General features: G+C 45.8%; 1 protein-coding gene across 3 annotated transcripts; it reads right to left on the bottom strand.

The window, feature by feature from the left end:
* Positions 1-4,350: 4,350 nt before the first annotated feature.
* Positions 4,351-14,108, bottom strand: ATP5MC2 (ATP synthase membrane subunit c locus 2). Of its 3 annotated transcripts, none has more exons than XM_078336509.1 (6): positions 13,839-14,108; positions 11,627-11,895; positions 10,905-10,974; positions 8,269-8,346; positions 7,554-7,747; positions 4,351-4,613 (listed from the first exon to the last, which is right to left on the bottom strand). In XM_078336509.1, the coding sequence occupies exons 3-6, from the start codon at positions 10,941-10,943 to the stop codon at positions 4,499-4,501; spliced, it is 426 nt and encodes a 141-aa protein (XP_078192635.1). In that variant the 5' UTR covers positions 10,944-10,974; positions 11,627-11,895; positions 13,839-14,108; the 3' UTR covers positions 4,351-4,498. The 3 variants fall into 3 exon arrangements, with proteins under 3 accessions (XP_078192635.1, XP_035112464.1, XP_035112463.1); XM_035256573.3 differs by having other exon boundaries at positions 14,080-14,108; XM_035256572.3 differs by lacking the exon at positions 11,627-11,895 and having other exon boundaries at positions 14,080-14,108.
* Positions 14,109-17,049: the final 2,941 nt, after the last annotated feature.

Below are 17,049 nucleotides of genomic sequence, written 5' to 3'. Positions count from 1 at the left end.
AATGGGGGTGATTATATCTACCTTATAGGGTAGTCTCGAGGATTAAATAAAATGGCATTTGTAAAGCACTGGCATAAGCAGCACTACATAAATATCTCCTTGCATTTGTGAGACACGAATGTTATCCAGGAAAAGTCGTACATCTCCAGAGATTTTTGAAAAGATCGACTATAATTGCCAGGGTCATGTGCGATACCACCTAAAGTCACAGGATGGATAAGATGACGTCAGAATTCCCTTCTTTCTGTTGGGTTCCTTAGACAGGAGCTCTGGCATTGTCTTGCTCTCTGTGAAAATGTAGTTTCTTTTGATAGAACACTGGTACAAGAACCAAAAGCACCCTTAAAGGCAGGAGGACAAGGCCAATTAAACTAACAACTGTAATGAGGTGAATGTAGGAAGAGAAGGAGGCAAACCAAGGTAGAGAAGTATAAGCCAGATGCCTCAGGCCCCCTGAGTCCCCAGCTCACTTCCTTAGGTAAAAGATTTAGGCTGGGAGTTGTCCTCTCTTCAGCTCCATAAGGGAAACCCAACAGAGGCCTCACCAGTCTCTGGAACGCCTAGCCCTTGCAGGCAGGGAGTCTTTTGCCAAAGCAAACAATCCCAGCTCTACGATTGTGCTCTGGCTGGGGTAGGAGAGAACAAAGATCCCTTTCTTTGCTTCCCCAACCCTATGGCTCCAGCCAAAGGCGCTGTTTACACAATCTTCCCTGGTGAAGAATTTGTTCCTTTTCTCTCTAGGTTGCAGCTGGAAAAGATTGATTCCCTTCTTGCCTATTCGGTTTTCCCATGTCCCTGGGCAGGAAAAGTGCCCAATACCCAAATTACCCACCTCCAGAGATGTCAGCATACTTAAGAGTAACTCCAGGCCCTTTTGTGATGTGACAGAGAACTTCGATTTTAGTGGCAGAAAGCCTATCTGTCCAGGAAAGGGAGGTTGGAAATATCAGGAGCTTAGTTTCCCTACATTCCAATTCCATTTATTCCACTCTCTCATTCCCTAGGCTTTCTCAGGCACATTTCCAAAAGTGAATCAAATAATCAAAATCCAGGGCAGATTTGGGCTCCTTCTTTTAAAGGATGGTCAGGTGGGTAGGATGAAAATAGGATTTTCTAGTGAGAGAAGTTGTTCTTTAGTCTTCGGTTTATTATTAACTGCAGCAGCACAGATGTTCCCCCCTACACACCCTGAAAACAAAAGCAAGAGAGAGAAAAGGAAAGCCCACAGTGGAAGAGTCTAATTTTAGTGCTGGCAGAGAATCCTAGTGTTAAGTTACTTCTGGTAAACTGGTAACTAAGAAACAACAGAGATAAAGATAATTTTCACAACGTGGGTTTCCAAGTAGTTTTAAGACCTAATTTTGCTTATTTCCATGACATCTCAGGGAGGCAGATAAGGTGTAACCCACTTCACACAAGAGAAGGAATTGAAGCAGAGGAAGAATTAACCAAAAGCCATTCCTGAGTGACTTGAATCCAGGATTCTGGAACTTTCAGTTTGGTCAACTTCACAGGACCAAGCTGCTTTCTGAAAAACTTATGGGTCTGTCTTTTGTACTGCACACCTTTTCCCTGAGCTACATTTTCTATCTTAAATCCGTACTGACTATTCTCCTGTTGCTAAGGGAGCTATGGGCTAGCTGTTTGCTATCCTTTGCAGCTATGTTTTGGAAACTTGAAGTCCCTGCTCCAGATGTTGGGAGATGGAAGTGGAAAAGCCATAAGGATACAGAGGGGCTTCAAGTCTGTTTGGGCTCAGATACCATCCTGACACACACATACACCCCAACCACCCCCCAGCAAGATATGCAGAGTTCATTTCTGTAAAAGCAGCCACACAGTTCCTGGAAGACTATACTCCACTATGGTTAAAAATATCTATCTTGGGGACAGAACTGAGCCAACCAAACAGCCTACCCATAAACTCAGAAAATAAGCAGTGGGGTAAAATGAACCCAGTGGTAGGCAAAATGCTACCTATCTGCAACATAACAGCAGGGATCAGAACAGATACATCAATTTTTGGAGATTCAACTCAAGATCCAGATGAAACGTCATTCCTTCTACTGCAGATTGGAATACTGCACTTGTATTAGCTTTTTATTACTAGATAACAAACCACAAACTTAGTGGTTTAAAACGTTCATTACCCTACTGTTCTGTAGGTCAGAAATCCAGTGGGCTTGACTGGATTTTTTGCTTAGGGTCTCAGAAAGCCAAAGTTGTTTGGACTGGGTTCTTATCTGAAGGTTCTGGGGAAGAATCCACTTCCAAACACATTCAGGTTGTTGGTAGAATTCAGTTCCTTGCAGTTGTAGGAATGAGGTCCCCATTTCCTTGCTGGCAGGGGGCTCACTCTCAGCTCTTAGATGCTACTTTCTGGTCCTTATATATGGTCCTCTCTATCGTCAAAGCCAGCAAGGGTGCCTCAGAAGGTGCTTTTGAGGGTTCATGTGACTAGATACAACGCCCCCCAAGATAATCTTTCTTAAAGTCAACAGTGCCATATAATATAACTAGGGGAGGGATATCCAATTCAGATTCTGGGGATTAGGTTAGGACATTCTAAAGGGCGTCATTTAAAAAATTCTGTCCACCACAGCACTTCAAAGGATGAGAGGAAATTCTCTGGTGGTTGGGGGAAGCAGCAGGAATAAATTACCTGTAACTAACCATTTACACTAATAAGAGAAGCCAAGCATTTGGAATGACAGGACTGACCTCATGCATGGTATTTTGTCCCTGTCTTTGCCATGTCTAAAGTGGCTACTTTGGTTACCATGTGCTAATATTTACAGTGCCTTGAGATAAATGCTTAAAAATAATTTTTGTTTTCCTTTGAGATAGTCTCACTCTGCTGCCCAGGCTGGAATACAGCAGTGCGATCTTGGCTCACTGCAACCTCAGCCTCTCGAGTTCAAGCAACTCTCCCACCTCAGCCTCCTGAGTAGCTGGGACTACAGGCATACGCCACCACTCCCGGTTAATTTTTGTATTTTTAGTAGAAACAGGGTTTCACCATGTTGGCCAGGATGGTCTCGATCTCCTGACCTCATGATCCACCTGCCTTAGCCTCCCAAAGTGCTGGGATTACAGGTGTGAGCCACCGCACCCAGCCAAAAGTAAATTTTAAGGATGCCTGGGGACAAAAAGATCTTCCTGTTTTACTTTTTTCTCATCAAATGGTAAGAACACCAAGATATCAGGAATGTTTCCTAAGAATACATGTTGCAAAATGCATGCTGTTTTGACATATGGCCCAATAAAGACAAAGTTTTGGCTGGGCACAGTGGGTCATGCCTGTAATCCCAGCACCTTGGGAGGCTGAGGCAGGCAGATCACCTGAGGCCAGGAGTTCAAGACTAGCCTGGCCAATGTGGTGAAACCCTCTCTCTAAAACTACAAAAAATTAGCTGAGTGTGGTGGCAGGTGCCTGTAATCCCAGTTACTCAGGAGGCTGAGGCAGAATCACTTGAACCCGGGAAGTGGAAGTTGCAGTGAGCTGAGACTGTGTCACTGCACTCCAGCCTGGGCAAGCAAAACCCCATCTTTACAGAAAATATAGAAAAAATTACATGGTAGTGCATGCCTGTAATCCCAGCTACTTGGGAGGCTGAGGCAGGAGACGTGCTTGAACCCAGAAGGCTGAGTTTGCAGTGAGCTGAGATCGTGCCATTGCACTCCAACCTGGTGACAGAGCAATACTCCATCTCAAAAAAAAAAAAAAAAAGAAATAAAAAAGAAAAGAGGAAAATGAGCAAAGATTCAGGTAAAGAAAGCAGAATTGGGCAGAGAAAGGAAAAGGCAGGAAGATACAGTAAAGACAAGAAAATATCTGAAAAATGACAACCACATTAGGTCGTGTATAGGACTAATAAAAGATAAAGCGGAGAAGCTGGGGTGAGACTTTTTGAACCAGTCATGGATAAAACTAGTCTTATGCTTAAAGAGGATTCACCTGGCAGTGGTAGGGAGAAGTAAATGCTGGAGGGAAGAGACTAGAGGCAGAGGGTCAGTTAAGACATTATTGCAATAGATGAGGTGGATGACAATAAGGGCCTGAACCAGGATAGTGACAGTGGAAACAGAAAGCCTATTAGCCAACATTTTAAGCCAGAACTCTAAGTTGCTACTGACCCCAATGTTTCTAGTCAAGTGGCAGGCCATGCCAGGTGGAAATTATTTAAAATGTTGTGCTATTTTGAATTAAGCTTTCCTGAAACAGAATTAAGAGACCCCAGCCAAATGCATGTTGAGTTTCGCACCATCACCACCGTTCGGGCCTTGTACTCTCACTAAGGCACTCAGCCAACTGTGGAAAATAAATATACACAGGAGACTCAAGAAACATCTTATTAATACAGTATTTATTTGTCTTTTCTCTGTCAAACCCTGAGCCAACCACGTTCCCCAGGGTACCTGGGGAGGTATAGGAAAAGGAACACACAGGGCTGACCATACATGGGAGAAAGAACTATGGGATATGGAGACGGCTCCTTCACATGGCGAAGAGGATGAGAAAGGCCACCATCAGGCAAAAGAGCCCCATGGCCTCCGAGAGGGCAAAGCCCAGAATGGCGTAGGAGAAGAGCTGTTGCTTCAGAGAAGGGTTCCTGGGAGAAGGGGAGGAGAAAAGACTGAATTCCTAGTTCATACAAAAAAAAGGATAAATATCTAAGATGGGCTCAGGGAGAATTCCCCTCTTCAAGATTATCTTATGTAAAGAGCCTTTCAGGGTAACACCATCAGGCCCAAAATCTTGCCCCGATTCCCCAAGGGCTCTGTAAGAATTGAATGAAGGGGGAAAGAGGACCATCTAAAATTCTGTAACATGGCCCAGGTATAATCATGACCTTCTCTAATGGGTCATCCATCTCATTACCACAAATTAAGACCTTTTGGCCTAGACACTTAATATCCAGGTCCCCAATAGGATAGAAGAGGCATCCAGAGTGGCACGGTCTATCTAGAGCAGTGTTTTCAAACTTTAAGCAGCAGAACTCCAAAATAATAAATATATAAAAGCCAAACTGCAATGGTACAAAAGTAGTGGGAAATTTTAATGGCTTGGTCTCCCCTTTACTCTCTAAGACAGTCTTTAGGAGAGATCCTCAGAATCCTAGGGATTAACGGAACACAACTAGAACACCACTCTTTTAGAAGACAAGAGAGTAAGGGGTGCTGGGTGTGGTGGCTCACGCCTGTAATCCCAGAACTTTGGGAGGCCAAGGTGGGCAGATCACCTGAGGTTGGGAGTTTAAGACCAGCCTGACCAACATGGAGAAACCCTGTTTCTACTTAAAATTCAAAATTAGCCAGGTGTGGTGGTGTATGCCTGTAATCCCGGCTACTTGGGAGGTTGAGGCAGGAAAATCACTTGAACTTGGGAGGTAGAGGTTGCAGTGAGCCAAGATTAAACCATTGCATCCCAGCCTGGGCAACAAGCGTGAAACTCTGTCTCAAAAAAATTTAAAAAAAGAGAGAGTAAGAGGGACAGATTATGTTCTCTCATTTCAAACAGTCAAAAGATTTGGGGCTTTAAGAAGCTACAAATGGGCTGGGTGCGGTGGCTCACACCTGTAATCCCAGCACTTTGGGAGGCCAAAGCAGGTGGATCACTTGAGGCCAAAAGTTGGAGACCGGCCTGGCCAACATGGTGAAACCCTGTCTCTACTAAAAAAATACAAAAATTAGCTAGGTGTTACAAACCACAGTGCTTCAAAAGAAAAAAAACATTAGCTGGGCATGGTGGTACATGCCTGTAATCCCAACTACTAAGGAGGCTGAGGCAGGAGAATCGCTTGAACTCAGGAGACAGAGACTGCAGTGAGCAGAGAGTGTACCAATGCACTCCAGCCTGGGCTACAGTGAGACTATTTTTCGAAAAAAAAAAAGTTACAAATGGTCTGTGGGGTTTATGATATGAGTTGTAGTAGTATGGATAAAGGACTCCCAATATTGAAAGCCAATATATAATCTGCATTTCCCTTAATGATACCTCCAGAAGTCTTGATGGGTAAGGTGTATCAACACCAGCATTTAACAGAATAGTGAATAAAGTGGCAGTTAGACTTCTTGTTTAATACAAATTCTTAAAAAGAACTCTATTTCCCAAAAAGACATTAAGAGAACTTACTGGTCTCTAGAAGATTAATTTGGTTTTAACAGTGAGTTATCCAGAGTTGGCGCGACTAAACAGTCCAGGGCTGGCTGCAGTGTCAGTTTTCCCAGGAGTGACAGAGAGAAATCCCCAGAGACAGGAAAAAACAGCAGTAAAGCCACTATGTTCACTGAGTCTCTAGACCAGAGAAGGTAAATTTTTTCTGCAAAGCGCCACATGGTAAATATTTTAGGTTTTGTGGGCCGCAATTAGTCTCTTTTGCTTTATTCTTTTTTTTTTTTGAGATGGAGTCGTGTGTTGTTTCCCAGGCTGGAGCGCAGTGGCACGATCTCGGCTCACTGCAACCTCTGTCTCCCGGGTTCAAGTGATTCTCCTGCCTCAGCCTCCTAAGTAGCTGCCGATTACAGGTGTGTGCCACCACGCCTGGCTAATTTTTGTATTTTTAGTAGAGGCGGGGTTTCACCATGATGGTCAGGCTGGTCTTGAACTCCTGACCTCATGATCCGCCCACCTTGGCCTCCCAAAGTGCTGGGATTACAGGCATGAGCCACTGCACCGGCCATCTCTTTTGCTTAAAAAAAAAAAAAATGAAACATTTTAAAAATGGAAAACTATTTTTAGCTCAACCATACAAAACCAGACTATGGCCCAGATTTGGCCCTTGGGCCTTAGTTTGCCAATACCTGCTCTAGACCAAAGCTGTTCATAAAACTTTCTTTAATAACACAATGATATAAACATTCTATCCATCCACCCATCTATATTTTTTGAGATGGACTCTCACTCTGTTGCCCAGGCTGAGTGTAGTGGCACCATCTTGGCTCACTGCAACTTCTGCCTCCCAGGTTCAAGCAATTCTCCTCTCATAGCCTCCCAAGTAGCTGGGACTACAGGTACCCACCACAACACCCAGCCAATTTTTGTATTTTTAGTAGAGATGGGGTTTCACCATATTGACCAGGTTGTTCTTGAATCCTGATCTCAGGTGATCCACTCACCTTGGCCTCCCAAAGTGCAGGATTACAGGCATGAGCCACCTCGTCTAGCCTATATTTGTTTTCCTTTTTTTTCCCGTAAAGTCTTGCTCTGTCGCCCAGGCTGGAGTGCAGTGACATGATCTTGGCTCACTGTAACTTCCACCTTCTGGGTTCAAGCGATTTTCCTGCCTCAGCTTCTTGAGTAGCTTGGATTATAGGCGCCTGCCCCCACGCGCAGCACAAGAATCACTTGAATCCAGAGGCAGAAGTGGCAGCGAGCCGAGATTGGGCCACAGCACTCCAGCCTGTGTAACAGAGCGAGACTGTCTCAAAACAAACAAAAAACATGTAGCTTAGTGGCTACAGTATGGGACAGTGTAGTTCTAGACCCTCAAATAAGTTCACACCTTTGGAAAGCATATCAGAGAACCAGTGGAGGGCCCAACTTATCTTACCTGGCATAACCAATGATGAGGCTCCCAAACACAGTCCCAATCCCAGCCCCAGAGCCGGCCACCCCAACTGTGGCAGCCCCAGCCCCAATGAACTTGGCTGCTGTGTCGATGTCCCTTGAAATGGCGCTGGTTTGGAAGCTGCGGCTAGAGACAAATGAGGTAAGGGGACGTGAGACTGCCAATCTGCTGGGGCTCTGTGAAGAAGAGGCAGGTAGAAGGTCAAGATTTTTGGAAACTCTTTTGCTTTGGTAACTTTGGTACCATTTAAAGGCTTTATGCTGCCAAATCCCATGGTTTCTCCCTCAAACACAAAATTGTTTAAGCCCCTAAAATGCTGGTTAAGTAGAACCTTTTAATGTAGGATGTAGACTTCAAATGCCTTTAAGACTCAGGTGTGGTCAAGAAGTGTAAAACTGAGGTCTTAAGTCTGTTCTTGCTGCCCCAAAGAGATCATCTTCCTAGACTAGATGTTCCCAACTGCAATCACTCAACTAGGCCAAAAAAAAGCAGTTAGCAGCAGTGCACATGGGCATGTGCTGCCAGTGGCAAAAGCCGGAGCACTATAGTATACAGTATACATTAACTGGCCTCCATCTCCACCTAAAGCCCATGGCCTATGATGACTGTCCTCAACACTCTACCTCCTGGTTCTGGCAGGTAACCCCTCCCACTCATCACCCCCAAAACCACAGTCCCAACTCTATGGGTAAGGTACCTCATCTGTCAGTGTCTCTGGTCTTTTCAGCAAAACTGTAGATAGTGGACGGCTCAGCAGCTGTGAGGTGCTCTTGACCTAGCAGGAATGACATATAGGGGCAGGAAGGTCAAGGAAGACTGGAGAGAAGTTTCAGAACTATGCCATACTATTACAGCATCAGATAGGATCTTCTCTTCTCTGATGGCCTTTCCATCCTCACACTGAAATTCTAATTTTGAATCATTCTTCCTTTTAGCAAAGCAGAAATTAAAGAACCACACCATTTCTCTTGCTTCTCAGGTTTTGCTTTAAGGAAAGAAAGTCTACTTCCTTTTGGGCAACAAGGGAGCATCCACCCTTGCTGTATCCTTTTATAGCTTTTGAGAAGAAGAAATCTAAGCCTCAGAAGCATTTGCCTCACTCAGCAAGGGAGATACATACAGATGCTCCTGAACTTAGCATAGGGTTATGTTCAAATAAATCCAGCATACATTGAAAAAGCATTTAATACTGCTAACCTACCAAGCACTATAGTTTGGCTCAGCTTAGCCTTAAATGTCCTCAAAACACCTACATTAGCTTACAGTGGGGTGAAATCACCTAGCAACACAGTACCCTGTAAAGTACTGGTTGTTTACCCTCATGATTGGGTGGGTGACTGAAAGCTGTGGCTTGCTGATGAGTATTGAAACAGAGTATTGTACCACACATCGTTAGCTTGGGAAAAGATAAAGATCCATAATTCGAAGTATGGTTTCTAACGAATGCATTATCATTTTTGTATTATCATCATAAAAAAAAATCTTAAGTCAAATCATCTAAAGTTGGGGGCCATCTGTATGGGTAATGGTCAGCCCACAAGAAAAAAGTCAGTGACTTTCCCTGAATAAAGGATCCAAAAAGATACTTTTGGTAAATAAGAACAAAGATTCATGCTCAAAATTTACCTCATTCCAGTAGCCTTTTCTGACTATCCCCAAGCCAGTGACGCCAAGACAGATACATGGTGATTGATAGCCAGGGCTTAGGCATCAGATAAAGTGAGATTCAAATCTTTTTTTTTTTTTTTTTGAGACGGAGTTTTGCTCTTGTTACCCAGGCTGGAGTGCAATGGCGCAATCTCGGCTCACCACAACCTCTGCCTCCTGGGTTCAGGCAATTCTCCTGCCTCAGCCTCCTGAGTAGCTGGGATTACAGGCATGCGCCACCATGCCCAGCTAATTTTTTGTATTTTTAGTAGAGACGGGGTTTCACCATGTTGACCAGGATTGGTCTCCATCTATTGACCTCGTGATCCACCCGCCTCAGCCTCCCAAAGTGCTGGGATTACACGCATGAGCCACCGCGCCCGGCCGAGATTCAAATCTTAACTCTATTGCCACCAGTGTGCTCTCAGGTTAAGTCACTTAAATCTTTCTAAGCCTGTATTCTCATTTATCAAATCAAAATATCATCTCTCAGAGTCGATTTGAAGAGTAAATGAGATTATGTATACCAAATCGTAAACTCAGTGCAAAGGCACATGGTAAGTGCTCAATAAATGGTACTCCTTTTTATTTGTGAATGAACCAACTGCCTCCTCTACCTACTATTTAAAAAATTTTCCCATACTGTTGTTTCTGAGTTAAATACCTTTCCAATGTGTATTTATGTAAAGTTTAGCTTCCCATCCAAATTTTAGTCCCAGAATGAACTCCTAGCTATGGCTCACTCAGGACAAGATCCTACACACAGTACATACTCAGTCCAAGTTATGTAGTCTAACTACTTGTTTACCACTCTGGATGGCCAGTTTACAGGACATATAGTTTCAGGAATAGGAATAATGTGGTCTAGATTCTCATCTCCACTCTTAAGATGGTTGGGTAAGAATTAACTGGCCATAGCCAGGTGCAGTGGCTCATGCCTGTAATTCCAGCACTTTGGGAGGCTGGGAACTCAAGACCAGCCTGACCAACATGGAGAAACCCTGTCTCTGCTAAAAACACAAACTTAGCCGGGCGTGGTGGCACATGCCTGTAATCCCAGCTACTCGGGAGGTTGAAGGAAGAGAATCACTCGAACCTGGGAGGTGGAGGTTGCAGTGGATCACGCCATTGCAGTCTGAGCAACAGGAGCAAAACTGTCTCAAAAAAAAAAAATTAAAAAATCAACTGGCCACTAAGTGATACGGGGCAAGAGAACATCTAGCAAGCATTCATTCTCTCCTCTTAGGCAATGACAGCAAAGGGCCTTCCCTTCCCAAGAATCTTGTTTATTTATCTTTTGAGACAGAGTCTTCCACTTTCGCCCAGCCAGGGGTATAATCTTGGCTCACTGCAACCTCCACCTCCTGGGCTCAAGCTATTGTCCTGCCTCAGCTTCCCGAGGAGCTGGGATTATAGGCACTTGCCACCATGCCCAACTGTAGAAATGAGGTTTTTTAGTAGAAATGAGGTTTCACCATGTTGGCCAGGCTGGTTTCAAACTCCTGGACTCAAGTGATCTGTCTGCCTGGACCTCCCAAAGTGTTGGGATTGCAGGTATGAGCCACTGCACCCAGGCCCAATAATTTTATTCACCTTCACTCAGCTGTGCTGTGAAGAACAAGGTCTGATGGAGAGAGAGACAAGATGTCTCTCCTTTAAAACTCTCCCAGAAAATCAGGTACTCACCAAGGAGGAAGTGGAGATGAACTTGGAGCAGACAAACATTTTCAGAGGTTGAGGGGCTGTGGCAGGAGAGCTGGAATTACAGAAGCAGTATTGTAAACACTCTCCTTATTCACTAAACTACATCCTTATTAGCAGAAGTGGGACCCTAGAAAGCTTAACTGGCCCAGAGAACAGTGACTGACCTTAAGTCATGGGCAGAAATAGAATTAGAACCCTGAAGTCATGACTTCTTCCAGAAACCCGACACAGCTCCCAGGATTTCCTTATAATCAAGTTACTTCCCCCCTGGTCGGAACAAGGGATCATTTGGGCTCAGCTTTAACACCTGTTACCCATTTCCATAGTCTCATGGATTTGCAGCTGCCAGAGGAATATTCCCAGAGTGTCTTTTGCCTAAGTTTTCCTCAGTTTTTATTCAAAAGGAACGCTTTTCAAGACTTCATTGTCTGGGCCTTGAAAAGTTGCCCTTCAAAGATTAGAGTCTTTATAGTTTTGGGAGGTATTTGTTGATGGCCAAGACACTGGAAGGTCTCCAACAATCTCTTTGCTGATCCCTGGAAGTACCTGATTCCTCAAAATACTTCAATTTCTTGTATTAATTAATAGGATGAGGAAGATCAAGGAGGAACTCTGAAGTTACTCTAAAAGGTATTAAATTGTCTCCCCAAGATAAAGAAGTCCAGACACCCTACAGGTGTCTAAGTTGGTAGAGGTGAACTTACCTGAGAAGAGAAGACGAGTTAAAAAGCTAAAGGCAGGGTTTCTCCAAGTGAAGTGAGAAGCCCATCTGAAGCAGAATTATCTGGGTGGTGTATGTATTAAAAAAATACATATTCTTGGGCCCAACTTGGACCTTCCTGGTCAAGATCTCTTGGGGGAGCTAGGCTCAGTGGTTCACTCCTGTAATCCCAACACTTGAGAAGCTGGGGTGGAAGGATAACTTGAAGCCAGGAGTTTGACATCAGTCTGGGCAAACAGCAAGACCTTGTCTCTACAAAAAATAAAATTAGCTGGGTGAGGTAGCTGTGCACCTGTATTCCCAGCTACTCCAGAAGCTGAGGCAGGAGGATTGCTTGAACCTGCAGGAGTTGGAGGCTTCAGTGAGCTATGATCATGCCACTGTACTCTAGTCTGGGTGACAACATGAAACCCCATCTATAAACAAACAAAAAAGATCTCTGGGAATAAGGCTCAAGTGCTCTGTATTTCAAACAAGTTTCCCAGATGATTATTAGATAGACTTAACGCAAGAGCAGGACCTTAAACCCAGTCTTGAAACTACAGTAGTGGTAGAGGTGGGATTTGAACTTGCATCTTTTAAGTTACATGCTTTTTTTTTTTTCCTGAGACAGAGTCTTGCCCTGTTGCAAGGCTGGAGTGCAGTGGCACAATATCGGCTCACTGCAACCTCCACCTCCTGGGTTCAAGCAATTCTCCTGCCTTGGTCTCCTGAGTAGCTGAGACTACAGGCGCGTGCCACCATGCCCAGCTAATTTTTCTATTGTTTAGTAGAGACAGGGTTTCACCATGGTCATGATGGTCTTGATCTCTTGACCTCGTGATCCGCCCACCTCGGCCTCCCAAAGTGCTGGGATTACAGGTGTGAGCCACTGCACCTGGCCGGTTACATGCTTTCTAATGTCACAGGCTGAGATACTCAGTGAATGCTTAGGCCTATTAAATGCCACTTCCTTAAATGAAGTGAACTCAAATTATCCCAGGTTATAACACTTCTGAATACAAGATCTTAATTGCTTACTTTATTGTTAATTTATTGTAGTGACCCTGTCTGGAACTCCTGGCCGCAACCGATCTTCCCACCTTGGCTCCCAGTGTTGGGATTACTGGTATGAGCCACCACACCCAGCCTTAATTACTTTTAGATTAATGGACATCCTCAGCTTTTGTCCTATCTAGAACTCTGATTTTTGCCCATATGTAACTCTAACCCAGTTTTGCTGCTGTACTATTCAGGTTCTCTTGGGTCAAAATCCAATAGTTCTTTAAGGCTTTTAGAAAAGGAAGGCATGTTTTTTTCTGAAGGTAATTATACCTCAATATCATCATTTGTAAAATGCAGTTCTTAGGGGGATTAAATATCTTCATTTACCAATTAACATACAGAGTTTAATGTGGTACTGGCATGTAATAAACCCATAACAAAGGGTGGCAATTAAGTGATCCCACCACTGGCTACCTAACCAAGCCAAATCTGCAACTGTTAGCCTACAACTTGGACAAAGGCACTATCCAGAATCAAGACTCCTAAATCATCATGGGCTTTTTCCTTAGTGTAGAAGAGTCACAGGGGTGCTGACTTAACCATTTCTTTCCTTAAACTTTCTTTTCCTCCTAATGGCAGTATCTGGGGAAGTTAACTGATCCTTTACATTAAAGCTGGCAGGCAGGGACTCAAGCTGCCTCACTAGTTTGGCCTTACCCCACCTTTCCGGGCCTGCTGCCTCGAACAGAAACCCTGATCTCTAGCCCACCACTGTGACTTTTCCAACTTCACCAGCGAGCAAGGGTGCGAGAAAGGTACTGGTAAATAACTAGTGATTCCAAAGCAACCGGCCTCTCATTTCTGCTTTAGCTATCCCAAGCCACAACCTGTCGGGAGGCATGTTTGGCTTTTTTTTTTTTTTTTCCACTTCTACCATGTTCAAGGTTTACTTTTTAAATTGAGAGATGCTGACTAGAGGGACTGGTGACTTTAGACGATCCTCTATCTCCATTGCTCGGAGCACCTGAGGTCCTGGGGCCGAAAGTCTGGAGATTTCAGAATAAGAAGGCTTAAGTCAGGATGAGAAGAGAAAGTAGAGATAGGAAGGGAGGGACTGAGGGTTGTGACAATCTGATAGGGCCAGAGGGCGAGAAAAGCGTGTCTATAAGGGCTGGGTGGAACAGGTGAAAGGCAGCACTCCAGGAACTAACTTTGGCTAGCTCCAAGGCACCCTCCCGCTACGAGACATCCAAGATGGCGCCAGGCCCGCGCGGTTGGAGGTCACCGGCATGCGGAAGAGCCAGCTCTAAGACTCAGGGATAGCGGGAGCCGGGGAGGGAGCGAGGACCAGGGTGGGAGCAAGCAAGGTAAGAACCTCAAAACATCCGCGCGAGGTAGGGTGTCCCGCGCGCGTGCGCGGCGCACAGAGGGAACAACATCCCAAAGCCTTACCTGCTCCCAGTGCAGAGAAGACAGAGGAGGGGCAGAGCGGCGGGAATAGCGAAAGGAAGGCTCAGCGCATGCGTGGCCCGGGCCAACGAGTCGCTCCGTCACAGATAGAGCGATTGCAACGTGGAGAATCGGCCCAGGCACCACAGCGCCGCCTGCCAGGGCTGTGGCGGTATCCGGCCGGTTGCTCCACCTGGCGTTCGAGAGGAGAAACTACAGGGAAAGCCGACAGTGCAGAGAAATGAGGCCAACTGCGTAGAGTAAGCCGATCCATAACGTGGCGTGCGGTTTGCACTGTACAGCGTTTGGGATCTCGGCTTGCGTCCCCTTTCCGAGCATGCGCAGTCACACTGCCAAAACAACTACTACTCAGAATTCAGTGTTAACATACAGTCGGGATTGGGGTTCAGTGCCTAAAATGCAGCAGGAGGAAGATCCTAGGAGTCCTGCTTTATGTCGCTTCGAGAACCTGGCATCACTGGATGGCAAGCCGGCCCAATGGGCGAATAGTCAGCAAAATGCCACAGCTGCTTCTGGTGGCTTCGCCCTTTCCCCCCTCCCGTTTTCTCCTTTCCATTCCTGTGATAAACCGTGAGAAAAGCAGCATCAGTGAGCCAGAAGATAGGGCTAAATATGTTCCGAAGCTCTTTTTCCTGACTCCTGGGACAGTCTAGGAATAACGGGCACCTGCGACCCGCTGTGAGGTTGCGAGGTCACCCCAGGCTTGCCCGAGCCTCCGCTTAGGTTTCACCTACGCGAGTTGGAATAAGCAGCACCCTTCTCCCCCAGATGCTCTCCTGAACGCCCGTCTTCTCTCCCCTTCGCTCGTCCTTCCGCTGATGGAAGGAGGTGGAGGGCCTTCTTGTCTCCCAGACAGGATCTGCCCTGCCCTTTGGAACAGAGCGACAAGGCCTACCCAGTTCCAAATTCCTGCCGTCCCTGCATCGTGCTTGAACGCAGCACGAGAAAGACGGGAAAAACTCAACCAAACGCCATAAAAAATAAAAAATAAAAAGAAAGCCGTGGCTGTAAATAAAGGCAAATCCGCCACCCTCTGAGGGGCCGTTTGTCCTCCCCTCCTTGGCCCCGTCCTTCCCGCCGCCCCCTCCCGGCTCCCGGGCCCCGCGGCGCCCCGGCCCCAAGCTCCTCCATTTAATCGGATTTGGGAGAAGGGGAGGATAAATCACGGCAGCAGCTTTACGGTCCCGGAGGAGAGGCGAGCCGCAGCCAGGCACACCCTGGCCGGCGATAAAAACCGCCGCTGAAAGCCCACGGAGCAATTTCCCGGGACCCCGAGCGACGCCATTACAGGAATGTAATTTTGCCCGGATGAGGCCCCGAGTTTAATTATCCTCGCGGAGGAATTTCAATGCGGCCAATCCATCTTGCAGGCGGGCGGCAGAGGGATTTATATGGGCCCGTTATTTCACACCGATCCTCCATCTGCATTTTTATGGCCCTGAGCTCCTGAAAGGGAGGGGAAGGAGTGGGGAGAAATAGGAGAAGCGGGAGAGAAGAGGAGGGCAGGGGACTGCTCGTCTTTCCTAAATTCACGTTTCCAGCTCAGTTAGGATTCTCAGGGGTTCCTCTGAAATCCCCAAATCTCCAGTTCTAGTTGTTGATTTTGCCCCGAGCTGGCAAGTAGGTTGGAACTGGGATCCTTGGAAATCAATCAACAGGTATTTATCAAGTACCGAGTGGTGCCAGGCACTGTGGAGATGCTGTTAGGAGAAAGGCAGGCTGGCAAAGACACGAGTTTATCCCCTGAGGTCTCCAGACATCTCCACTCCCACCAAAACGGAATTCTTTTTAGCTCTCAGCTTCACATCCTCAGTGGCAGAGAAAGTCCACGGTTCTCAGGAGCCACCACGTCCAAATAGCTGTTGCAGCTGTTGTGACAATTCAGACACTCAGATATGGCTAACAATCCCAGAGGAGGATCAGAGAAGGGGCCTGGGAGGAAGCTAAAGCTGGCTCTATCCAAAAGTTGTGACAGCGCGCAATGTTTAACACTCTCTTACCCTCATAGAATAATGGGCTCTGCGTTCAGACAAATCTGAGTTCCCAAATTGCTGTGTGACCTTGAGCTAGCTATTTAACCCCCTCTAAATAGATTTCCTCCTATGTGAATTGGGAAGAATAATAGTATTTACCACACAGCCAATATTGGGATAATAGATATGAAGCTTTTAGCAAGGTACTTGGTACCCAGTAAGAGTTCAGTAACTGCTAGCATCAAAATGCTCATCGTCACCACCACCACCATCACTGTTTCTATAGTTAAAAGCATTGCAACTCAGTTCTGCGCTGCTCCCTTTAGACTGTTTATTGCAAGGTCCTTGAGATAGTGTCTCCTGAAAGAGACTCAGCTACACTTTAAAAACATTTTCACCTGCTTAAATCATACAAAACAAGTTATTTTACGTGCTGGCCAATGGAGATCTGAGGGGAGGCTGCGAATCCTGGGACTATTATTACTATCAGGTTTGAAGCAAGAAATCAGATCCTCAAGGGAGCAGTGAGGCTACAAAAAGGAGGTTTGTAAGGGGGGTGAATTTGAAGACAACAAAAGATCCAAGAGAAGCTTAGCTGAGGGTCGGGGGATCTTCTTAACTATGGGCTTGGGAAGGATCCTTCTTTGACTTCACAAAGGGAAAACCGGGGTCCAGGAAGGAAAGGGTGTGGAGACAGAACTATCCTTTCCAATCAGTCTCTTTCTTTTCCTACCAGACCATATAACAAGGTTGGGCTGATTGGCCAGTTTTTCTAATGACTGCGAGTGGCAGATTCTGACTGGTTGGCAGCCTCCCGGCACAGTGGTGACAAAGAAATGAGATTGATCTTTTCTTTCTTAGGATTGGTTAACAACCCTCAGGGGGGCCAGAGACTCATTTTAATTGACTGGATAGGCTAGGAGAGAGGTTCAGCTTCTTTCACATGGAAATTCCAAGTATTCTTTTCTACAGAGGTCAC

This window comes from Callithrix jacchus, chromosome 9, assembly GCF_049354715.1.
Source record: "Callithrix jacchus isolate 240 chromosome 9, calJac240_pri, whole genome shotgun sequence".
NCBI classification, from domain to species: Eukaryota; Metazoa; Chordata; class Mammalia; order Primates; family Cebidae; genus Callithrix; species Callithrix jacchus.
Note: the sequence above shows the minus strand (reverse complement) of the source record. Positions and strands in the feature narration are given on the sequence as shown.